At 45.3% G+C, this 26,959-nt stretch overlaps 1 protein-coding gene across 2 annotated transcripts in view; it reads left to right on the top strand.

Moving 5' to 3' along the window:
- Positions 1-18,080: 18,080 nt before the first annotated feature.
- LOC121574034 (rho GTPase-activating protein 26) overlaps positions 18,081-26,959 on the top strand; it is a 149,826-nt gene continuing 140,947 nt past the window's right edge. For both annotated transcript variants that reach the window (XM_045222655.1, XM_045222654.1), the window contains exon 1: positions 18,081-18,664. In XM_045222655.1, the coding sequence (XP_045078590.1) occupies positions 18,511-18,664 (154 nt within the window). In that variant the 5' untranslated portion in view covers positions 18,081-18,510. The remainder of the gene's footprint in view (positions 18,665-26,959) is intronic.

Below are 26,959 nucleotides of genomic sequence, written 5' to 3'. Positions count from 1 at the left end.
ACAATGCCCCAGATGAGCCAACATGTCCGCCTCGTCGCTTCTTCCTGAGTGTCAAGTGGATGAGTCTCTCAGCGTCTGTGTGTCAGACCTCCTGTGGTAGTGAGTCTCCTGGGAGAACTGGCCCCTGTGGTGCAGTGGCTGCCTGGGTGACTCTGTCTGTATTTGTACTCCGTCATCCAGGGGCCGACCAGCATCACCAAAATCAATTTCAGCAGGCCTTCGTCAGAGCTATATTTAAACCACTTGCTCAGTGAGTGACGCTGGCCTGCACCGGGAAGTGAGAAGGCTGCCTATTATATGATACATTCCTATTGGGTCTCCCGGAAACATACAGTGCCTTCAGAAAGTATTCATATCTCTTGACTTATTCCACATTCTGTTGTGTTACAGCCTGAATTCAAAACTGATTAAATATACAGTACCAGCCAAAAGTTTGGACAGCTTTGCACACTCTTGACATTCTCTCAACCAGCTTGACCTGGAATGCTTTTTTAAAGTTTTACTTTAGTGCCTTGTTGCAAACAGGATGCATCTTTTGGAATATTTATATTCTGTACAGGCTTCCTTCTTTTCACTATGTAATTTAGGTTAGTATTGTGCAGTAACTACAATGTTGTTGATCCATCCTCAGTTTTCTCCTATCACAGCCATTAAACTCTGTAACTGTTTTAAAGTCACCATTGGCCTCATGTTGAAATCCCTGGTCTTTGGGGTTGAATCTGGGTTTGAAATTCACTGCTCGACTGAGGGACCTTACAGATAATTAATTGTATGTTTGGGATACAAAGATGAGGTAGTCATTAAAAAATCATTTTAAACACTATTGCAGTCCATGCAACTTATTATTTGACTTGTTAAGCACATTTTTACTCCTGAACTTATTTAGGCTTGCCATAACAAAGGGGTTAAATACTTATTGACTCAAGACATTTCAGCTTTTCATTTTTTATTAATGAGTAAAAAATTCTAATAACATAATTCCGCTTTGACATTATGGGATATTGTGTGTAGGCCAGTGACACAAAATCATTTTAAATTCAGTCTGTAACACAACAAAACGTGGAAAAAGTAAAGGGGTGTGAATACTTTCTGAAGGCACTGTAAACTTAAACTGTCACATAAACAACATTCAATTGAAACAGGCTTGAGTGACAGTGTTACACTGTAACTCCCTCCATTACATCTCAGTAAGAGAAAAGCAAAGCTCTTGTTAACTTCGGTTTGTTTCTATTTTTACTGTGGTAGGCAAGGCGAAGCAATGCAGTGAGTGTTGCTGTAGAGCGACACTGTCACCAACATAGGAAGTGCAGACTGGATGAATAATTTACTCTGCCTCATGTGAACTGCTGCTTTAAATCTTCAAGGGTGATTTCCCAAACTGTGGCCATTCCATAATTCATACACTACATCTGCATGTTCAATCATTTATAATACAGACTAAGTTTGAGAAACAAGAAAAAGTATCTGCTCACTTCCATTTAGATGCAAATGTATTTCATTGTGGCTGAGCTTTCGGTCTGTCGACCTTCATCAGAGCATGTCTTCACAAACAATAGTGGGACACATAAGGCCACCCAGGCTGCGTTTACACAGGCAGCCAAATTCTGATATTTTTTCCATTAGTTGGTGTTTTTACCAATCACATCAGATCTTTTCATATCAGATCTTTTTCAGAGCTGATCTGATTGATCAAACGACCAATTAGTGAGAAAGAAATAATCTGAATTGGGCTGCCTGTCTAAACACAGTCACAGTGAGCTAGATATAATTACAGACATATGTGGTAATCTAAAGTACCCAAAAGAGCCACTAGATGTCATAATATCAGATAGAAATACAACTAGATAGAACAAAACATTTTATAGATGTATTTCTACTAGAACAAAACACTGGGTTCCTTATACTAACAACTTTTTTTCTAGTAGAAATACATCTATAATAGGGTCTATTCCACCTATGTTCTATTCTATCCACTTTGTCTCTAAACATCAGTATAGAGACAAAGTGGAGTTGCAATTCAACGGCTCAGACACGAGACATATGTGGCAAGATCTACAGACAATTACGGACTACAAAAGGAAAACCAGCCACATCGCCGACCCCGACGTCTCGCTTCCAGACAAGCTAAACACATTCTTCGCCCGCTTTGAGGATAACACAGTGCCACCTACGAGGCCTACTACCAAGGACTGTGGCCTCTCCTTCTCCATGGCCGAGGTGAGTAAGACATTTAAGCATGTTAACTCCCGCAAGGCTGACGGCCCAGACGGCATCCCTAGCCGCGTCCTCAGCGCATGCGCAGACCAGCTGGCTGGTGTGTTTACAGACATATTCAATCTCTCCCTATCCCAGTCTGCTGTCCCCACATGCTTCAAGATGGCCACCATTGTTCCTGTACCCAAGAAAGCAAAGGTAACTTAACTAAATGACTATCGCCCCGTAGCACTCACCTCTGTCATCATGAAGTGCTTTGAGAGACTAGTCAAGGATCCCTAGACCCACTTCAATTTGCTTACCACCCCAATAGATCCACAGACGATGCAATCGCCATCACACTGCACACTGCCCTATCCCATCTGGACAAGAGGAATACCAATGTAAGAATGCTGTTCATTGACTATAGCTCAGCATTCAACATCATAGTACCCTCCAAGCTCATCATTAAGCTCGAGGCCCTGGGTCTGAACACCGCCCTGTGCAACTGGGTCCTGGACTTCCTGACGGGCTGCCCCCAGGTGGTGAAGGTAGGAAATAAGATCTCCACTTCGCTGATCCTCAACACTGTGGCCCCACAAGGGTGCATGCTCAGCCCCCTCCTGTACTCCCTGTTCACCCATGACTGCGTGGCCAAGCACGCCTCCAACTCAATCATCAAGTTTGCAGATGACACAACAGTAGTAGGCTTGATTACCAACAATGACGAGACAGCCTACAGGGAGGAGGTGAGGGCTCTGGGAGTGTGGTGCCAGGAAAATAACCTCTCATTCAACATCAACAAAATAAAGGAGATGATCGTGGACATCAGGAAACAGCAGAGGGTGCACCCCCCTATCCGGGACCTCAGTGGAGAACGTGGAAAGCTTGAAGTTCCTTGGCGTACACATCACTGACAAACTGAAATGGTCCACCCATGCAGACAGTGTGGTGAAGAAGGCGCAACAGAGCTGAAAAAATGTGTCTTGGCACCTAAAACCCTCACAAACCTTTACAGATGCACAATTGAGAGCATCCTGTCGGGCTGTATCACTGCCTGGTACGGCAACTGCACCGCCCACAACTGCAGGGCTCTCCAGAGGGTGGTGCGGTCTGCCGAACGCATTACCGGGGGCAAACTACCCGCCCTCCAGGACACCTACAGCACCCGATGTCACAGGAAGGCCAAAAAGATCATCAAGTACATCAAATAAACATGAAAAACAGCTTCTATCTTTAGGCCATCAGATTGTTAAATAGCCATCAGTGGCACATTAGAGGCTGCTGCTGCCTATTGAAATCACTGGCCACTTTAAGAAATGGAACACTAGTCACTTTAATAATGTTTACATATCTTGCACTACTCATCTCATATGAATATACTGTATTCTATTCTATAATATTCTACTGTATCTTAGTCCATGCCGCTCTTTCATTGCTTGTCCATATTTGTATATATTCTTAAATTCCTTTCCTTACTTAGATTTGTGTGTATTGGGTATATGTTGTGAAATTGTTAGATATTACTTGTTAGATATTACTGCACTGTCGGAGCTAGAAGCACAATCATTTCACTACACCCGCAATAACATCTGCTAAACACGTGTATGTGACCAATACAATTTGATTTGATTTGATTTGATAAGTGCACAACACAGCCGAAAAGCTGCAAAAAAAATTATAGAAAAGGAAAACACATATACAACACTATATACATGTGTAGAACCAGGAGAAATCTAGAAAATAACTAGATAAATGTAAAGGTTAAGGTAACCTGTCGGGGAAGTATCGGGTCAATAGGGCCGTCATGAATACAGGACACCCTAATACGATGAAGCTAAGACGATGACAATAGGAATTTACAACATGACCCTTATATCAAAATCCTCATTAAGTCCTAAAGGCTGTAGGGTGCCAAAAGTATGGATACGGTCATTATCTCCTCCTCTTGGTGACACTTCCAGCTTCTCAATGCTCTGGAATTGTAGAGAAGACACTGTGAGAGCATTGGACAGAATGAAAAGAAACAGGGCAATTTTCATCCTTACGTCTTAGGGGATGTAGCTCAGTTGGTAGAGCGTCTGCTAAATGACTAAAATGTAAATGTAAATGTTATAGAAAGAAGTCTTATGTTTGCTTATTCTCTGTTTCAAGCATCTGGATGTCTTGCCAAAGTACATTTTGTCACAAACACAGGGTAGGATGTAAATCAAATGTTTTGTGTTGCATGTGATCACACCTTTAACACAGTATCTTTTTCCAGACCTAGGCTGTCAGAACTCAGTTGTTTTTGGTGTTGTTGCACTGAGCACAATTGCCACAAGGGTAGCTTCCATCTCTCAGTGGAGTAAGGAGGGTTTGTTTAGGACCGTGTTAAAGCTGGCTTGGACTAGTCTACTGTGAAGATTGGGGGCCTGTTTGTTGGGGGGCTCCGTGAATTCCTGGCTTAGTGTTGTGTCTGAGGTGAGCATATGCCAGTGTTTCATCATAAGGCTTTGGAGTGAATGTAGTGATGCAAGTGAAAGAATGTTGAAAATACATCAGGCAACTTTAAAGCTAGAATCCTTAATTGAAACAATAACACATCTGTTTCTGTAAAAAGCTGAGGGATGGGCCTGGAGAAATGTAACCACTCTCAAAATTATAGACAGAGCTATGGATGCAAGGACTGACCATCCAAGATATCAATGATAGTTTTAACCATGTGTGTTGAGGCTATACAGTGTTTGTTTACATTTACTTTCTTTACAAACATTGGAGTAAAACAAGCTTATATTTTGGGTTCTGATGGGGTACAACAGTGGAACTAAGCTCATGAGACAAGTTATATTCTTCAAGAATCAATGTGTATATATAATACATTCATAAGTCCAAAAATATATGTAGCAATTAAGGATTCTAGCTTGAAATACTTAAATTGGAGGCAGGATAAATGGAGTGTACCCAAACATAATTGTGATGAGTGTGATAAGAAGGAGTCAGGCGCAGGAGGTTAAATCACTGAATACAGAGTTTATTCCGTCATACACAGTTGTGCTGGATAGCGACAAAATATAGGCACAGGGGAACAATCTACCCCGGCAATACAAGGTACGGGTAGCTCCAACAAAATACAGGCACAGCGGAACAATCTACCCCGGCAATACAAGGTACGAGTAGCTCCACCGAGCTACACTCAACTCACATAAAACAATCACCCACAAGGACAAGGGGGCAGAGGGAACACCTATACACAGACTAATGAGGGGATATGAACCAGGTGTGTGTAATTGACAAGACAAGACAAATGGAATGATGATATATGGAGCGGCAATGGCTAGTAAGCCTGTGACAACGAATGCCGAAGCCTGCCCGAACAAGGAGGGGAGGCAGCCTCGGCGGAAGTCGTGACAGTACCCCCCCCCCCCAGCTCCAGCAGCGCGCCGACCCCGGGGACGGCCAGGAGAACCTGGAGCAGGGTGAGCTGGATGGCGACGGTGGAAATCCCGCAACAGGGAGGGATCGAGGATATACCTCACCGGGACCCAGCACCGTTCCTCCGGACCATACCCCTCCCACTCCACGAGGTACTGAAGGGCCCCCACCCGACGCCTCGAATCCAGGATGGAACGGACAGAGTACGCCGGGGCCCCCTCGATGTCCAGAGGAGGTGGAGGGACCTCCCGCACCTCAGACTCCTGGAGCGGACCAGCCACCACCGGCCTGAGGAGAGACACATGAAACGAGGGGTTAATACGGTAATCAGGGGGAAGTAATAACCTATAGGTGACCTCGTTCAGGAGGCCGGGAGTATGGGGGTGTTGTCTCTGGGCCTCTCCTCTGTGTCATACAGCTGTGACAATGCGTCTGCCTTCACGTTCTTCGAATCCGGGATGTATGACAGTGTAAAATCGAACCGGGTGAAGAATACGGCCCACCTGGCCTGGTGAGGATTCAGCCTCCTCGCTGCCCGGATGTACTCCAGGTTACGGTGGTCCGTCCAGACGAGGAAAGGGTGTTTCGCCCCTTTGAACCAATGCCTCCACATGGTCAAGGTTCGGACCACAGCCAACAGCTCCCGATCACCAACGTCGTAGTTCTGCTCCGCCGGGCTGAGCTTCTTTGAGAAGAAGGCACAGGGGCGGAGCTTGGGTGGCGTACCCAAGCGTTGAGACAGGACAGCGGCAATCTTTACCTCAGACGCATCCACCTCCACTACGAACAGTAGTGATGGATCGGGGTGGGCCAGTACCGGGGCTGAGGTGAACAGACCCCGCAGTTTGCTGGAGGCCAGGTCAGCCTCAGCAGACCAGCGGAGCCGGGAAGGCCCACCCTTCAACAGGGATGTAATGGGAGCTGTGACCTTGCCAAAGCCCAGGATAAACCTCCGATAGTAGTTGGTGAAGCCAAGGAAGCGCTGCACCTCCTTAACCGTGGTTGGAGTCAGCCAATTACGCACGGCTGAAATGCGATCTCCCTCCATCTCCACACCTGAGGTGGTAATGCGGTATCCGAGGAAGGAGATGGACTGCTGGAAAAACATACACTTCTCTGCCTTAGCATAAAGGTCATTTTCCAACAGTCGGGCCAGCACTTTGCGAACCAGGGACACATGCTCGGCGCGCATAGCGGAATACACCAGAATGTCATCGATGTAGACCACCACACCGCGACCAAGCATGTCCCGAAACACCTCGTTCACAAAGGACTGGAAGACGGATGGAGCATTCATCAAACCTTAGTGCATCACAGGTATTCATAATGCCCCGTGGTTGTGCTGAATGTTGTCTTCCACTCATCCCCCTCTCGGATATGCACCAGGTTGTGCGCACTCCTGAGAACTAATTTGGTGAAGAAGCGCGCCCCATCCATTGACTCGATCACTGACGGAATGAGGGGGAGAGGATAACTAAATCTGATCGTCTCCGTGTTCAGTGTTCGATAATCAATGCACGGGCGCAGACCGCCGTCTTTCTTCTTCACAAAGAAGAAACTCGAGGAGGCGGGTGAAGTGGAGGGACGTATATACCCCTGGCACAGTGACTCGGTGACGTATGTTTCCATAGCCGCCATTTTCAGCCTGCGACAGGGGGTACACATGACTCCTGGGAGGTACAGCGTCTACCGGTAGGTTTATCGCTCAATCCCCCGCCCGATGAGGTGGTAACCTGGTAGCCTGCGTTTTTGAAAACGCGTGCGCCAAATCGAGGTATTCGGGGGGAATGCGTACGGTGGAGGTACTGTCTGGACTTTCCACCATGGTTGCACCAACGGAAACACCTAGATACCTAGCCTGAAACTCTCGCGACCACCCCGTGAGAACCCTCTGCAGCCATGAGAAGGTGTGGTTGTGGAGTGCTAACCAAGGGATACCTAATACCACAGGAAAAGCAGGGGACTCAATAATAAAAAAAAGTGATCCGCAAACAATGAGTCTCCTGGGTAATCAATGTGACTGGTGAAGTAACTTCCTGAACAAACCCGGACCCTAATGGTTGACTATCAAGTGCTCTGATGGGGAGTGGAATGGATAGGGGAACCAATGAAATGCCTAGACGGCGTGAAAATGCCCTGTCCATAAAGTTCCCAGCTGCGCCTGAATCGACTAGCGCCTTACACTGGGGAACTACCATGTGATCGGGAAAGTAGATAGGTAGGGTACAGTGCGCAGCAGAGGGCTCTGAACGAGTGTGGGTGTTCGATACCTGGGGTGATGTGAGAGTGCCCTGCCTGCCGCCTCCAGACCCAAAAGAGTATTGACGACAACGTGTGGTGTACTGTCCCTTCGTGCCACCAGAGTGGCACTGTCGCTGTCGTCCTCCGCTCTCTCGGACGGCGGCTACACCCAGCTCCATCAGCTCAGGATCCAGGTCGACTGGGGTGGAAACGGGCAGACCCCATCCAGGACGTCCTCTGGCTGCCAGCAGGTTGTCCAAACGGATGGCCATGTCCACCAGTTGCGTGAAGGACAACATGGTGTCCCGGCAGGCTAGCTCCCGTCGGACGTTCTCCTGCAGATGGCACCGGAAATGGTGGATCAGGGCCCACTTGTTCCACCCGGACCCCGTTGCAAGAGTCCGAAACTCCAAAGCGAAGTCCTGCGCAGTCCTCGTCCCCTGACTCATGTGGACCAGCCGCTCGTCCGCCTCTTGACCTTCGGGCGGGTGATCGAAGACAGCCCGAAAGAGGTGAGCGAACTCCCCGTAGTTCTCCAACGCGGCTCCTCCTTCGTTCCAAACCGCGTTGGCCCACTCCAGGGCTTTCCCCGAGAGGCAGGAAACGAGGACGGACACCTTCTCCCGCTCCGATGGGGCCGGCCTGATGCTGGAGAAGTAGAGCTCCAGTTGGAGGAGGAATCCTTGGCAGAGCGCCGACGTCCCGTCGAACTACCGTGGTCGGGATATCTGGATCCCTCCGGGTGCTGGGGTGTGGGTGGCTGGATCCGGTTGGCCAGCTGGTCTCGACAGATCGAGTCCGCTCCTCTCCAGGCATTGGACGACCTGAAGAACTCGATCCATCGCTTCCCCCAAGCTGGCCAGCATCGTGGAATGCTCCTGGACCCATGCCACGACTCCAGGCATGCGCTCCTCTCCTGCTGACTCCATAGCGGGTGGGTGATTCTGTGATGAGTGTGATTAGAAGGAGTCAGGCGCAGGAGGGTAAATCACCGAATACAGAGTTTATTCCGTCGTACACAGTTGCACTGGATAGGGACAACAAAATACAGGCACAGGGGAACAATCTACCCCGGCAATACAAGGTACGGGTAGCTCCAACATAATACAGGCACAGGGGAACAATATACCCCGGCAATACAAGGTACGAGTAGCTCCACCGAGCTACACTCAACTCACATAAAACAATCACCCACAAGGACAAGGGGGCAGAGGGAACACTTATACACGGACTAATGAGGGGATATGAACCAGGTGTGTGTAATTGACAAGACAAGATAAATGGAATGATGATATATGGAGCGGCAGTGGCCAGTAAGCCGGTGACGACGAACACCGAAGCCTTCCCGAACAAGGAGGGGAGGCAGCCTCGGCGGAAGTCGTGACAATAATAGATTTCCACAGAAAAAACACAATTGTACAGTTGATTCAGATTAAGATCGCTTTACTGGTCAATTGCACACAAGGTCCAACCGAAACCCAAACCCAGCCACTCCGAAAGACACACATACAGTTGAAGTCGGAAGTTTACATACACCTTAGCCAAATACATTTAAACTCAGTTTTTCACAATTCCTGCCATTTAATATTAGTAAAAATTCCCTGTCTTAGGTCAGTTACGATCACCACTTTATTTTAAGAATGTGAAATGTCAGAATAATAGTAGAGAGAATGATTTATTTCAGCTTTTATTTATTTCATCACATTCCCAGTGGGTCAGAAGTTTACATACACTCAATTAGTATTTGGTAGCATTGCCTTTAAATTGTTTAACTTGGGTCAAACGTTTCGGGTAGCCTTCCACAAGCTTCCCACAATATGTTGGGTGAATTTTGGCCCATTCCTCCTGACAGAGCTGGTGTAACTGAGTCAGGTTTGTAGGCCTCCTTGCTCACACACGCTTTTTCAGTTCTGCCCACAAATGTTCTATAGGATTGAGGTCAGGCCTTTGTGATGGCCACTCCAATACCTTGACTTTGTTGTCCTTAAGCCATTTTGCCACAACTTTGGAAGTATGCTTGGGCTCATTGTCCATTTGGAAGACCCATTTGCGACCAAGCTTTAACTTCCTGACTGATGTCTTGAGATTCAATATATCCACATAATTTTCCTTCCTCATGATGCCATCTATTTTGTGAACTGCACCAGTTCCTCCTGCAGCAAAGAACCCCCACAGTATGATGTTGCCACCCCCGTGCTTCACGGTTGGGATGGTGTTCTTCGGCTTACAAACCCCCCTTTTTCCTCCAAACAGTTGCAAACCGTAGTCTGGCTTTTTTATGGCGGTTTTGGAGCAGTGGCTTCTTCCTTGCTGAGCGGCCTTTCAGGTTATGTCGATATAGGACTCGTTTTACTCTGGATATAGATACTTTTGTACCTGTTTCCTCCAGCATCTTCACAAGGTCCTTTGCTGTTGTTCTGGGATTGATTTGCACTTTTCGCACCAAAGTACGTAAATCTCTAGGAGACAGAACGCATCTCCTGCCTGAGAGGTATGACGGCTGCGTGGTCCCATGGTGTTTATACTTGCGTACTATTGTTTGTACAGATGAACGTGGTACCTTCAGGCGTTTGGAAATTGCTCCCAAGGATGAACCAGACTTGTGGAGGTCTACAATTCTTTTTCTGTGGTCTTGGCTGATTTATTTTGATTTTCCCATGATGTCAAGCAAAGAGGCACTGAGTTTGAAGGTAGGCCTTGAACTACATTTACAGGTACACCTCCAATTGACTCAAATTATGTAAATTAGCCTATCAGAAGCTTCTAAAGCCATGACATCATTTTCTGGAATTTTCCAAGCTGTTTAAAGGCACAGTCAACTTAGTGTATGTAAACTTCTGACCCACTGGAATTGTGATACAGTGAATTATAAGTGAAATAATCTGTCTGTAAACAATTGTTGGAAAAATTACTTGTGTCATGCACAAAGTAGATGTCTTAACCGACTTGCCAAAACTATAGTTTGTTAACAAGAAATGTGTGGAGTGGTTGAAAAATGAGTTTTAATGACCCCAACCTAAGTGTATGTAAACTTCCGACTTCAACTGTACGTACACAGGCATATACAGGTTTTGGATAGTTGCGGACTTGTATCATCACACTGTTGGTTAAAGAGTGATATTTTGGGGGATATGTGAACTTCAAACATCATGATCATTGCATGTTAATAGCAACACACACACACACACACACACATACACACTACAACAGCGACATAAATTGACATCAAGTTCTTATACATAATAGTAACTTTGTGATTACAACAATAGCAACATTGTTGATACATAGGATAGGACTTGCTTTATAATTGCATAATAATGGAGTTATTACACAAGTCGCACGCACACAGGCGCACATGCACACTCTCTCACACACACACACACACACACACACACTTACCTACTTATTCCTCACCTATTCATTTTTCACAGCAACATGAAAGTCCTGGATTTGATGAGCCCCCCTGCAGTACTTACTTTAACCAGGAGATGGCAAAACAGACCATCAATGGAAATATAAGCACTCTTTACAAATGCCTCATACTGTAAATACAGTAGAGTCCAGTCACAGATGACTGTACATGAATAGTAAGTGTTCTCTGAGGGCACTATGCAGAGGAAGTAGAGGTAGTCATTACCATTAAGTGAGACGCAGCCCATGCCTTAGGGCAGGCATGTTAAGACTTCCTACGATGAATGACACCCAGTGTAATCCATTTGTGAATTGTATAACCCCAGCAGTATGACAGATATGGGCCCCTGGCTTCTCTGGAAAAGAAGAGAAGAGAATATGTTGTTTTGAAGCCTAGCTAAAATGTCCTAGCTGTGAGATCACCCCTGGCCAGCCAGGCTGATGAGTGTATGAGAGAGTTCTCTCAAGACTTCCTGATAGGGGTTTCTAACCACCTTGTGTGAGAGGTTCCCTCTATAGAAACAAGCTTTTTGGATGGATACTGGGGGGACTCAAATGTCCACTGTGTCTCTAGCTACCTCTCAGTGGGCTTGGGCTGGATTACCCAGGCTAGCCCTGGTTTAGACTGGAGAGAGAGGGGCATTCTCCTTCCCAGCATGTCAACCAGAGGGGAACACTTTCTCCTCTCTGTATGAGTCACTGGCTCAGGCCTCTGGGAATGGTGCATGTACTTAGTTTCCTGACATGGTTGGTTAAGAGTTCCACATGGGTGATTTCACACAACTCATTCAATAAGGAATAATATTTTGGATGAACTATGTGATTCCAAAATTCATTCTTAGCCTATACAATTTTGTTGAACTGCTCCCACATCTTGTAGAACATTCAATGTAAATGTTTATTATGGTTTACTTGCAGTGGAGGCTGCTGAGGGCAGGACGGCTCATAATAAAGTCTGGAACGGAGCGAATGAAATGGCATCAAACATATGTATTTGATACCATTCCACGGATTCCGCTCCAGCCATTACCATGAGCCCGTCCTCCCCAATTAAGGTACCACCAGCCTCCTGTGATTAGTTGAAAGCAGCTGGAACAAACCACCCTATAATATAATACTATAGACTACTACACTCTTAGAAAAAAAGGTGCTACCTAGTCCACAAAGGGTTATTCATAGGAGAACTGCTTGAGGAACCCTTTTTGGTTCTAGGTAGAACCCTTTTGGTTCCAGGTAGAACCCTTTTTGGTTTCATGTAGAACCCGTTCCACAGAAGGTTCTACCTGGAACCCAAAAGGGTTCTACCTGGAACCAAAAACAGTTATCCTATGGGAACAACCGAATAACTCTTTTGGAACCCTTTTTTCTAAAAGTGTACAAAATGGGTTACTGGGACATTACTAGAATAAATGGAACACTGTACTATACAGCATATATGGGACACTGATACAAAACAAACAAATGAAATCAAATTTGATTTGTCACATGCGCCGAATACAACAGGTGTAGACCTTACCGTGAAATGCATAGTCCCGTGTAGCTCAGTTGGTAGAGCATGGCGTTTGCAACGCCAGGGTTGTGGGTTCGATTCCCACGGGGGGGCAGTATGAAAATGTATGCACTCACTAAACTGTAAGTCGCTCTGGATAAGAGCGTCTGCTAAATGACTAAAATGTAAAAATGTAATGTAAATGCTTACTTATGAGCCCTTAATCAACAATGCAGAGTTTTTCGTAAGTAAGAAAAATTTATTAAATAAACTAAAGGAAAAATAGTAACACAATAAAAATAACAATAACGAGGATATATACACCACCTGTCAAAAGTTTTAGAACACCTACTCATTCAAGAGTTTTTCTATATTTGTACTATTTTCTACATTGTAGAATAATAGTGAAGACATCAAAACTAAGAAATAACACATATGGAATCATGTAGTAACCAAAAAAGTGTTAAGCAAATCAAAATATATTTTAGATTCTTCAAATAGCCACCCTTTGCCTTTGTCACGATCGTTGAACACAGAGGACCAAGGCGCAGCATGGAATGCGAACATACTTATTTATTAATTCACCACAACGAACAAAACGATACGTGAAGTCCTTAGTAACAGACACAAACCATACACGGAACAAGATCCCACAACACACTGTGGAAAACAGGCTGCCTAAGTATGGTTCCCAATCAGAGACAATAAGCAACAGCTGATTCACGTTGCCTCTGATTGAGAACCACACCGGCCAACATAGAAACAAAATAAACTAGATACTCAACCTAGCACACAAAAACAACACACCCTGACTCAACATAACAGAGTCCCAGAGCCAGGGCGTGACAGTACCCCCCCCCCAAAGGCGCGGACTGCGACCGCGCCAAACATAAACCGAACAGGGGAGGGCCGAGTGGGCATTCCTCCTCGGAGGCGGTTCCGGCTCCGGGCATGACCCCCACTCCCTCTCTAACCCCCCAAAGCGCCCCTGGTCCGGTCTGGCCCTGCTGGCCGGAGCTGGACTGAACACTGGTGGAGCGGATTGCTCTAGCTCCGGAGTGGAGCAGCTGACCGGTGCCGGACCAGGCACCGGTGGAACAGGCACGGGCTGTGCCGGACTGACGACGCGCACCACAGGCTTGGTGCGGGGAGCAGGGACGGGCCGAACCGGGCTGACGAAGCGCACCATTGGCTTGGTGCGGGGAGCAGGGACGGGCCGAACCGGGCTGACGAAGCGCACCACTGGCTTGGTGCGGGGAGCAGGAACAGGCCGGACCGGGCTGACGACGCGCACCATTGGCTTGGTGCGGGGAGCAGGAACAGGCCGGACCGGGCTGACGACGCGCACCATTGGCTTGGTGCGGGGAGCAGGGACGGGCCAAACCGGGCTGACGAAGCGCACCACTGGCTTGGTGCGGGGAGCAGGGACGGGCCGAACCGGGCTGATGAAGCGCACCACTGGTTTGGTGCGAGGGGCAGGAACAGGCCGGACCGGGCTGGCGACGCGCACCACAGGCTTGGTGCGAGGGGCAGGAACATGCCGGACCGGGCTGGCGACGCGCACCACAGGCTCGGTGCGAGGGACAGGAACAAGCCGGACCGTACTGGGGACACACACCACTGGCCCTACGCGGGGATCAGGAACGGGCCGGACCGGACTGGCAACACACCCCAGTACCTCTCGCCGTGCCTCTACATCCTCCTTCCCCCTGGTGACCAGTGACTCCCGTAACCTGGTGGCCTCCTGCTGCCCCGTCGTCCACGGCGTGAGCCCCCCCATAAAAATTTTCTGGGCGTCTCTCCTCCCCGTGGGCCAGGCCTCCATGGCTCTCGCCAGACTCTTGCTCCTCTGCTCCCAAGTCCAGCCTCTCTCCTCCTCCCGCGGCTTGACCCAGTCGAGGTGGATATCCGCTAGATTCACCTCTGGCGTTGGCTCCTGGACACGCTGCTTGGTCCAGTTAGGGTGGGATCTTCTATCACGATCGTCGAACACAGAGGACCAAGGCACAGCGTGGAATGCGAACATACTTATTTATTAATTCACCACAACGAACAAAACGATACGTGAAGTCCTTAGTAACAGACACAAACCATACACGGAACAAGATCCCACAACACACTGTGGAAAACAGGCTGCCTAAGTATGGTTCCCAATCAGAGACAACAAGCAACAGCTGATTCACGTTGCCTCTGATTGAGAACCACACCGGCCAACATAGAAACAAAATAAACTAGATACTCAACCTAGCACACAAAAACAACACACCCTGGCTCAACATAACAGAGTCCCAGAGCCAGGGCGTGACAGCCTTGATGACAGCTTTGCACACTCTTGGCATTCTCTCAACCAGCTTCACCTGGAATGCTTTTCCAACAGTCTTGAAGGAGTTCCCACATATGCTGAGCACTTGTTGGCTGCTTTTCCTTCACTCTGCGGTCCGACTCATCCCAAACTATCTCAATTTGGTTGAGGTCAGGGGATTGTGGAGGCCAGGTCATCTGATGCAGCACTCCATCACTCTCCTTCTTGGTAAAATAGCCCTTACACAGCCTGGAGGTGTGTTGGGTCATTGTCCTGTTGAAAAACAATTGATAGTCCCACTAAGCCCAAACCAGATGGGATGGCGTATTGTTGCAGAATTCTGTGGTAGCCATGCTGGTTAAGTGTGCCTTGAATTCTAAATAAATCACAGACAGTGTCACTAGTAAAGCATCCCCACACCATAACACCTCCGCCTCCATGCTTAACAGTGGGAAATACATATGTGGAGATCATCCGTTCACCCACACCTCACAAAGACACGGCAGTTGGAACCAAAAATCTCAAATTTCAAATCTCAAATTTCCACCGGTCTAATGTACATTGCTCGTGTTTCTTGGCCCAAGCAAGTCTCTTCTTCTTATTAGTGTCCTTTAGTAGTGGTTTCTTTGCAGCAATTCGACCATGAAGGCCTGATTCACACATAGTGTGCAAAGCTGTCATCAAGGCATAGGGTGGCTATTTGAAGAATCTCAAATATAATATATATTTGGATTTGTTTAACACTTTTTTGGTTACTACATTTACATTTTAGTCATTTAGCAGACGCTCTTATCCAGAGCGACTTACAGTTAGTGAGTGCATACATTTTTCATACTGGCCCCCCGTGGGAATCGAACCCACAACCATGCTCTACCAACTGAGCTACAGGAAGCCCTACTACATGATTCCATATGTGCTATTTCATAGTTTTGATGTCTTCACTATTATTCTACAATGTAGAAAATAGTACAAATAAAGAAAAACCCTTGAATGAGTAGGTGTTCTAAAACTTTTGACCGGTAGTGTACAAGGGGTACCGGTATCGAGTCAATGTGCAGTGGTATGGGGTAGTTGAGGTAATTGAGGTAATATGGACATGTAGGATTGCAATATTTACCTGGAGCTAACCCTGCAGACAGCACTACTGAGTGATCTGAAAAGCAATAGTCAATCAATCAATAATATAATAATACTTTTAGCAAAAATGTTTATTTTCAATTTACAATCTGTAGAAACAATGAGAATAGAAAGGTTCAGAACTTTTGTGAAACAACACAGTACAGTTGAAAAATATACAGCAAATAGAAATCCAATATGGATGGTATTAAGAGATAGATGGGTGGTGTTGAATGGAGTTGAAGGATGGGACTAATAATAACTAACAACAACTAATAACAACAAGATAACTAATGTTAAGCATACTGTGTCCATAATAAGTATATACTGTATGTTATAGGTTGAGAGCTTTTGTGAAAGAGCAGAGTTAGAAACATATGGCATATAGAAGCAAACCGGATTGACATCATGAAAATGATCGGAGAGGTTGAGGGTAGAGGAAGTTCAGGAGTAAAAACAAACAAAATAGAATTATTGTAAAATTGACTGTGTCCATAAAATGTATACAGTATGTATAAGCTGGAAGTAGAGGCCTAAACGTTGTTGTTCACTAGTTTACTCCAATTAGGGGAGGGGTGGTGGGGTTGGAAAGTAATAAAGGGAAATATATTTTTTTAAGGATATGTATATATATATGTATGTATATGTATATATATATATATATATATATATATATATATATATATATATATGCGAGAGGAAAAAAAAACATATGGGGGATTGGAGGTGATGCAGACAATTAAATTGATGGAAGTTACAATCTATCTGCAATATTAAAGCTGATCTACCGCCTAAAAAAAAAAAAAAAAAAAAAAAAGGGACATGTAGGTAGGGGTAAACTATACATAGATAATAAACAGAGAGTAGCAGCAGCGTGTGTGAAGAGTGTGAAGGAATGTGAATGTGTGTGTGTGTGTGTGTGTGTGTGTGTGTGTGTGTGTGTGTGTCCGTGTGTGTACATTGAGCCTGTGCAAGAAAAATAATAATAGATAATAATAAAATAAGGGGGTCAATGCAAATAGTGTTCCGGGGTAAGTAATAAACAAGCAAGGAAGTGAATGATCCAGAGTCACCTTATTTACAATGAGAGGGCTGGTTGAAGACCCCTCACCGATTCTGATGTAAAATTATATGTTTAATTCTAGGAGTGTATGGAACCCATTGGTAAACTAGACCTCAAGCAATAAATAATTTTTTATCTTATCTTATTTGTAGGCTCTAATCGGTATGAAATACCTAAAGTTGCAGATTTTTAGCACTATTTGCAATTGCAAATGAAAACTGTATGGAACCTGAGTAGCCTAATTAGCATTCATCATGATCTTACTGTGTTGGAGGAAGTTGCACATCTAAATCTGGATTTGCCAACACAGTAACCACAAACAAGTGGGGACTTGTATTTTCATTGCACTGCTAAAATCTTAAGTGAAAGAACTATTTTCCCACGAGGTGATGATTTGTTACATAGATAAACAGCACAGACTCTGTCTAGACACACACACACACACACACACACACACACACACACACACTGTACAGCGCAATAATATGATTATACATAATTTATAAACAAGCCTATGTGTTAGTTTCAATCTGTAATAAACAGTTAACACATTAGTTGAATTTGTGATTGATTTACGGTCCCATTACACTAAATGGGCTCTTCATTTAAACAGTTTAAGATTAAACAACAACTTGTCGCTTTGCTAATCCTAGCCTGAGCAGGTTGATGGAACCCCCACCCCCGTTCTTGACCAACCAGCCCTTTCTTTACGCACCCATCTCCTGCAACTGTAGTGCGGTCATTGGTAGTGTGGCTTGCCTCCTCGAACCGTTTTGGAACCCAGCAATGCTATTGGTCTACAGCCACATCCATCATAGGATTATCTGTTTCGGGGTAGGTTAGTACGGACGCCAAAGCTTGAGAGAAAGGACTGCATTTAATCGCGCAGTGAAGAATCCGCAACTACAACCGTGTCTCGTTGTTTCACCTTCCTCCGCTTTTCCTCACCAGTATGATGTTGTCATGAGGAATGTACAGTAGGTTTACCTGCGATATTTGACAGCCAAGAACTGAATATTCTTTCAGCACTTCCCTCCCGGACAAGCACAGTTTTTCGCGTGCACTTTTTTGGTGATGCTGTTTGGATCCTAGGCTAAAAAAAGCCAGAAGCACGTTTGCCCGCCTGTATGTTGTCAGAAAGGTTATTGGGTATGTAGTGTAATGTAGCCAGGTATCTGAATATTGCTCTGTGTTCTGCTAACTTCTTATAATTGGATTGCACATCACAAGTCAAAGATTTCTTCCTCCTCCGACCTCGGGTGCTGTGGACTAGGAGGAAACATGGGACTGCCTGCTCTGGAGTTTAGTGACTGCTATCTGGACAGTCCCCAGTTCCGAGACAGATTGAAGTCTCACGAACTGGAACTGGACAAGACCAATAAATTCATCAAAGAGCTGATCAAAGATGGGAAGGCGCTCATCCAAGCACTGAAAAGTAAGATAATCCATTTGCTCTTTGTGGGGGAAGAAAGGGAGTGGACACATGACGTTGACACCGTTGCAAAAATGTTGCACTTTATTGTGACGATGACTGCACTACTGTACTCAGCTAAATTCCCAAACAACTATGAATGAAGACATTGCCCTATGTCATAGAGCCCTATGTGTTAGCTCTAATGATCTTAAGTAGGTTAACCCAACATATTTTCACTAATAGCAAAGTGGATTTTATATTTAAAGTAGCATACAGTGCATTCAGAAAGTATTCAGACCCCTTGACTTTTTCCACATTAAGTTACATTACAGCCTTATTCTAAAATGGATTAAATGATCCCCCCCCCCTCATCAATCTACACACAATACCCCATAATGACAAAGTGAAAACAGGTTTTTAGAAATGTTTGCAAATGTATAAAAAAATTAAAAACATAAATACCTTATTTACATAAGTATTCAGACCCTTTGCTATGAGACTCAGAATTGAGCTCAGGTGCATCATGTTTCCATTGATCATCCTTGAGATGTTTCTACAACTTGATTGGAGTCCACCTGTGTTCAATTAATTTGGTTGGACATTATTTGGAAAGGCACACACCTGTCTATATAAAGTCCCACAGTTGACAGTGCATTTTAGAGCAAAAACCAAGCCATGAGATCGAAGGAATTGTCCGTAGAGCTCCGAGACAGGATTGTGTCGAGGCACAGATCTGGGGAAGGGTACCAAAAAATGTCTGCAGTATTGAAGGTCCCCAAGAGCACAGTGGCCTCCATCATTCTTAAATGGAAGAGGTTTATAACCACCAAGACTCTTCCTAGAGCTGGCCGCCCGGCCAAACTGAGCAATTGGGGGAGAAGGGCCTTGGTCAGGGAGGTGACCAAGAACCCGATGGTCACTCTGACAGAGCTCCAGAGTTCCTCTGTGGAAATGGGAGAACCTTCCAGAAGGACAACCATCTCTTCAGCACTCCACCAATCTGGCCTTTATGGTAGAGTGGCCAGACGGAAGCCACTCCTCGGTAAAAGGCACATGAGAGCCCGCTTGGAGTTTTCCAAAAGGCACCCAAAGGACTCTCAGACCATGAGAAACAAGATTCTCTGATCTGATGAAACCAAGATTGAACTCTTTGGCATGAATGCCAAGCGTCACGTCTGGAGGAAACCTAGCACCATCCCTACAGGGAAGCGTGGTGGCAGCATCATGCTGTGGGGATGTTTTTCAGCTGCAGGGACTGGGAGACTAGACAGGATCGAGGGAAATATGTACAGAGCAAAGTACAGAGAGATCCTTGATGAAAACCTGCTCCAGAGTGCTCAGGACCTCAGACTGGGGCGAAGATTCACCTTCCAACAGGACAACGACCCTAAGCACAAAGCCAAGACGACGCAGGAGTGGCTTCGGGACAAGTCTTGAGTGGTCCAGCCAGAGCCCAGACTTGAACCCGATCGAACATCTCTGGAGAGACCTGAAAATAGCTGTGCAGCGACGCTCCCCATCCAACCTGACAGAGCTTGAGAGGATCTGCAGAGAAGAATGGGAGAAACTCCCCAAATACAGGTGTGCCAAACTTGTAGCGTCATACCCAAGAAGACTTGAGGCTGTAATCGCTGCCAAAGGTGCTTCAACAAAGTACTGAGTAAAGGGTCTGAATACTTAAGTAAATGTAATATTTCAGTTTCAATTTCGAAAAACAATTTTTGCTTTGTCATTATGGGGTATTGTGTGTAGATTGATGAGGGAACAAAACAATGTAATCTATTTTAGAATAAGGCTGTAAGGTAACAAAATGTGTAAAAAGTCAATGGGTCTGAATACTTTCCGAATGCACTGTATATTGTATATATAAAGTGTGTATGGTAATGTATAACATTTTTTTTCCTGCAGAATATGGTTGTAAGATGAAGGACTTAGTCATTGAACATCATCAGTCAGTGACAGTTCAGATAGAGGGGAGTAGAACACTTGACTGCATGAGTTGACAGGTGCTTGCTGGTCAGAGTTTGAATTTGGAACAGTCTATAGTATCAAGCCTCAAACTAAAGTCCCACGTTCACGAGTCACCAGACAGCTAGTGTGAAGTAGAAGAGCTAATCTTTACATTTAGCTACTCTTGCCTCATACAGTAACACACTGTTACTACACTCATATACATTACCTAAAGTTTCCACTCCACTCTAACTCATGATAGATGTTCAGAACAATAAACTCCATGCTCTGCTGTACAGTGCTCTGTCAGCTAACATTAACAGTCTGGACAGTTCTGCATTTGTCTATCAGGGACATCTAGAAATAAAACAGAATGACCCCTATTGACCGTAGTCCCAGGTCAGAGGGGAACTGGGGTTAGGGATCGTCAGCTATTGTAGCTACAGCTGGTTATGTAGCTGCAGAAACCACAGGCCATATAACATGTTTAAATTGCATATTACATGTGTATAATGTAAGCCTATATTACAGTTCCCTTTTCACATTATTTTGAAGCGCTCTACTTTAGTGAGAATTGAATCCAGAATTAACTTTCTGGGCAAGTTCCTCTGCTTTGTCCTTGTTCTGGTTGATAGTGGTGATTGCACAACAACAAGTACATGTTTGTAACCTCTACATACATGTATGTCACTACTCACCACAAGAGAAAGGAAACCATACGTTACACCTGAGGAGTGGCTTTAGGCTACTATTAAATCCCACTTTACACGTCTGTCACGTCTGAAACATCAGTGTCATTTACCGCCTCCCCATCTTGTTGGTTGGCGTGTGGTTCCTGTGGGCCAGGCCTACAGTCAGTCACAGACTTCACAGAGCACCAACTCCAGCAGTAGTCCACAACCAGCCAGGCAGCCAGCCTCCGGAGCAAGATGGACGTTCTGTAAGCAAAGGGCAACCTGTCATTAGGGATCCAGATGAAACGGCTTACCCCTGACCTTAAACATGACATTACGTTAATCACTCAAATGAACCCAAATGAGGGTTTACCGGCGCTGTTCTGCGGATGGGAAGGCTGCATAATTTTGATATATGAATTGACATTAAAGGTTGCCTGTTTTGTGTAAATGGGATAAAATGAGAACCAGGTTTTGTTTGAGTTTGCTTTGTGTAGAAGGAACGGCTCTTTAGTTTACCTCCTGCCATTGGTCCACCTACTACGGTATGTCACTGTCACAATAACATAGCTCGAACACACAGGCTTTGTCATTTTACATTTACATTTTACATTTTAGTCATTTAGCAGACGCTCTTATCCAGAGCGACTTACAGGAGCAATTAGGGTTAAGTGCCTTGCTCAAGGGCACATTAACGTCATTTAGCAGACGCTCTTAGCCAGAGCGACTCACAAATTGGTGCGTTCACCCTATAGCCAGTGGGATAACCACTTTACAATTGGGGGGGGAGCCAGCAGGCCAGAGGTGGATGAGCGCAATGCCCTCGTTTGGGTGTAGGGACTGATTTTAGTGTGTGTTCATCATCTTCTAGAATGACAAAGTTGTCACAGGGGTTTTCTGAGGTGAAAAGTGCTTCAGACCCTTGAGTATTTTTACATGACGATGACTGAGAAGCATATATCGATTTCCACCCGGTTTAAATCATTTAACAACAGACACAACATTTCAGGGAGGAGAGGTGAAATTTGTGTCTCCAGTTGCAGGTTTTTATGGACTGTCTTCTAAAGCAGTCTTTCGTGAGTGTGGATCCAAGGCCTATGAAACCTGAGTTTACATGTATTCTGTCCTACAGTGGGATGATGAAAGACACCAGATGGAGGATTAGGGAGTATGCCTGAGTTTCCCCCTCAGAAACTTAGCAGGCTGTTTCTCATAGTTAACTGTTTATATTTTTCCACCTTACATAAGATGATGTCCTCTCACATTGTGGATGACTAGTATTTTTAGGATCAGGTGACCAAATCATACATTAATAGGATATTGTAGTTACACAGTTATTGTAGTTACATAGTTATTACTGCAGAATGCTGTAGGTAGGTGTAACCTTTTTTGTTGTTGTGGTATTTTCTCACCTACACACTCTGTCCCACAAGGATGTACTGACGGTTGGTTCCTAATGGAACCCTATTCCCTATGTAGTGCACAACTTTTTTCCAGAGCCCTATGGGTCCTGGTCAAAAGTAGTGCACTCTATATGGGATAGGGTGCCAGTGTTTGTTTAGTTAATGCTGTTGTGAAGTGAATGCAGCTAAGAGAAAGTGAAATGGTCCCTGCATTCTCTCACGTAGCCGTTAAACATCCAGGCTCAGCTATAGAACAGACCCCTATAAACAGAGGCTCTAAACAATCTACTCTGCTATGTTCCCCTGTAGAAGCATCTCCAACCCTCTGAGAAGCAGTGGGAATCCCCAGGACAGAAGTTAGGTCTACCTCCAGTGCACTCTGCTTGGAGGTCCCCCAGTGTGTTTTATCAGTAGTGATGATAGTAATTGACCAGCTTTATCTCTCTGCTCTGGTGATGGATGAGCCCAATGCAGCCACACAATGTGACTGTGACTAATATACACACATTACTGGCCCAGGGAGTCTCCTTTTTCTGTAGGCCCTTTCAGAGGTGTGTAAGTGTGTGTTTGTGTATGTGTGTGTTTGTGTATGTGTGTGGAGGCAACAGAGAGAGGGAAACACCAAGGGTCAACAGTAGCCTATGTTGTGTATATGTGTGTGTGTGTGTGTGTGTGTGTGTGAGGGGGGGGGGTTCTTGCCTTTCAGAACAGAGTCACATTATCCCAGTCTGCCTGCGGGAGGGAGGAGTGGGAGGTATCATGAGGAGTGGGAGGTATCATGAGGAGTGGGGGGTATCATGAGGAGTGGGGGGTATCATGAGGAGTGGGAGGTATCATGAGGAGTGGGGGGTGTCATGAGGAGTGGGGGGTGTCATGAGGAGTGGGGGGGTGTCATGAGGAGTGGGGGGTGTCATGAGGAGTGGGGGGTGTCATGAGGAGTGGGGGGTGTCATGAGGAGTGGGGGGGTGTCATGAGGAGTGGGGGTATCATGAGGAGTGGGGGGTGTCTGAGGAGTGGGGGGGTGTCATGAGGAGTGGGAGGTATCATGAGGAGTGGGGGGGTGTCATGAGGAGTGGGGGGTGTCATGAGGAGTGGGGGGTATCATGAGGAGTGGGGGGTGTCATGAGGAGTGGGAGGTGTCATGAGGAGTGGGAGGTATCATGAGGAGTGGGGGGTGTCATGAGGAGTGGGAGGTATCATGAGGAGTGGGGGGTGTCATTGCGTCTCAGGGCATTCCGCTGAATGCATCAGATGGGAACAAAGGACAAGAAATATGTACGTGCGCGAATGTGAGGGCACGTGTTTGTGTTTGTGTGTGTGTGTGTATGAGAGAGAGAGCGAGAGAGAGGGAGAAGGGGGGGGGGGGAAAGAGGGTCGGTGGGGGGTTGGCATGGACGGTATTCCTTAAGCAGTGACGTAAAGGCGGCGAAATGAGGGCACCCACACCACACAGCTCTGTCTATTATTGCCATTGCTTTGTCAGGGGATGCTTCTCTGAGCCCTGACCTACAGTGGCAGAGCTGCACTTTATCACGTATGCTCAGATAGTTCAATCATGCGTTTGGGTTCTTTTGGCTTTCTATTACTACCAAGATGAGCTAACACAATCCAGTTGGTAAATATTTGAACTTTAGAAGCTTTATTTAGTTACATGCTTCATAATTGCATAGTCATTCAGCCACCCAGCATTTTGTGTTCAGGCATATTCCTTCATGTGTTTCCACTCACAAAGACGTGAAACTTATTTCCAAGGTATGCACCAGTCTAATTCTCTCTATAGGCTATATACATATAAATGTATGCACATGTTGGTTGTTTTTTCCACCACATTCCGCTTGCTGTTCATTTTTCTACGGGCTAGTGTTACTGAAATTCTAAACCATTAACCTGCCCTGCCCTGCAAACTCCCTGCCATGAATTCAGGCCTATTTTCTTTTGTGCAGGTGGACTTCTTCCAAGCGGCCTTCACATAAATGTTGTGAGTGAAACATAGCTGGCCTCTCTCTCTGTGCAGGAGAGCACAAGTGCTGGAGGCACTATTGATGGCCCAATGACAATGTCAGTAGGGGATACACTTAAAGAGGACATATGAAGAGAGCAAAAGAGAGAGAATGAAAGGCAAAAGAAAAGGGGAATTGAAAACCATTAAAGCCTGTTTGGTTCTTTTTAGAAACATGAACTTTTTCCATCTGGTGAAAGTATGCACAGAGGCTACGGTTTCTGAGCTGGTCTCCACTCTGGCCTCCTAACCGTGAAAGAGGAAGTGGGAATTACACATACGACATGTGGAGTTTATCTTTGGGGCTCCCGCTCTTGAACTAGGCCATTTCTAATGAAAATAAGCCTTTTTCTTCTTAATGAAGGAAATAGTGTCATTGAGACATTTCAGCCCGTGGTTCCCCTTTAGTTAAATACAGAGCTGTGTGAATTCTTCACATAGTTTGTTCACACATACACACACATAGTCATTGGCTACACTGAATCATTCTCACCCTAGCTACCCACTGTCCTGGTCCTAGTCCTCCTTCAGCATTATGGCCTCTTGCAGTAAATCTGCTTTGAAAAATAGAACCCTTACTGGACTAATAGAGGAAGGCATGAGTGTGTGTACACAAAGCGTTCTGTCATGTAGCGTGTTTAAGGGCATACTTGTTTGTGTGTGTCGTGAGATAAGTCGTTATACTGACAAGTAGCTCCTTTGATATTGTGGGTGTCAGTGACACTATATACACTGAACAAAAATATAAATGCAACATGCAACAATTTCAAAGATTTTACTGAGTTACAGTTCGTAAAACCACAAAACCAACTGATATTGCCAACTACTTTAATACTTTTTTCATTGGCAAGATTAGCAAACAATTGCTGACACATCCAATAATATCTGACCAAATTATGAAAGACAAGCATTGTAATTTTGAATTCCGTAAAGTGAGTGTGGAAGAGGTGAAAACATTATTGTTGTCTATTATGACAAGCCACCAGGGTCTGACAACTTGGATGGAAAATTGCTGAGGATAATAGCGGATGATATTGCCACTCCTATTTGCCATATTTTCAATTTAAGCCTACTAGAATGTGTGTGCCCCCAGGCTTGGAGGGAAGCATAAGTCATTCCGCTACCTAAGAATAGTAAAGCCCCCTTTACTGGCTCAAATAGCCGACCAATTAGCCTGTTACCAACCTTTAGTAAACTATTGGAAAAAATTGTGTTTGACCAGATACAATGCTATTTTACTGTAAACAAATTGACAACAAACTTTCAGCATGCTTATAGAGAAGGACATTCAACAAGCACAGCATTTACACAAATGACTGATGATTGGCTGAGAGAAAATGATGACAAAAAGATTGTGGGGGCTGTTTTATTAGACTTCAGTGTGGCTTTTGACATTATTGATCATAGTCTGCTGCTGGAAAAACGTATGTGTTATGGCTTTACACCCCTTGCTATAATGTGGAGAAAGAGTTACTTGTCTAACAGAACACAGAGGGTGTTCTTTAATGGAAGCCTCTCAAACATAATCCAGGTAGAATCAGGAATTCCCCAGGGCAGCTGTCTAGGCCATTTGCTTTTTTCCATCTTTACTAACGACAGCCAGTATGTCTATGTATGCGGCTGACTCAACACTATACACGTCAGCTACTACAGCAACTGAAATAACTGCAACAATTAACAAAGAGTTGCAGTTAGTTTCGGAATGAGTGGCAAGGAATAAGTTAGTCCTGAATATTTCCAAAACTAAAAGCATTGTATTTGGGTCAAATCATTCATTAAACCCTAAACCTCAACTACATCTCGTAATGAATAATGTATAAATTGAGCAAGTTGAGATGACTAAACTGCTTGGAGTAACCCTGGATTGTAGACTGTCATGGTCAAAGCATATTGATACAACAGTAGCTAAGATGGGGATAAGTATGTCCATAATTAAGCGCTGCTCTGCCTTCTTAACAACACTATCCCCAGCTGTGCCCTGGACACCATATGTGAATTGATTGCCCCCCATCTATCCTCAGAGTTCGTACTGCTTGGTGACCTAAACTGGGATATGCTTAACACCCCGGCCATCCTACAATCCAAACTAGATGCCCTCAATCTCACACAAATTATCAAGGAACCTACTAGGTACAACCCTAAATCCGTAAACTTGGGCACCCTCATAGATATCATCCTGACTAAATTACCCTCTAAATACACCTCCTGTCTTCAACCAGGATCTCAGCGATCACTGCCTTATTGCCTGTGTCCGTAACGGGTCCGCGGTCAAACGACCACCCCTCATCAC

This window comes from Coregonus clupeaformis, chromosome 9 (assembly GCF_020615455.1).
Source record: "Coregonus clupeaformis isolate EN_2021a chromosome 9, ASM2061545v1, whole genome shotgun sequence".
In the NCBI taxonomy this organism is placed as follows: Eukaryota; Metazoa; Chordata; class Actinopteri; order Salmoniformes; family Salmonidae; genus Coregonus; species Coregonus clupeaformis.
This window is presented reverse-complemented; position numbering and strand designations above follow the sequence as displayed.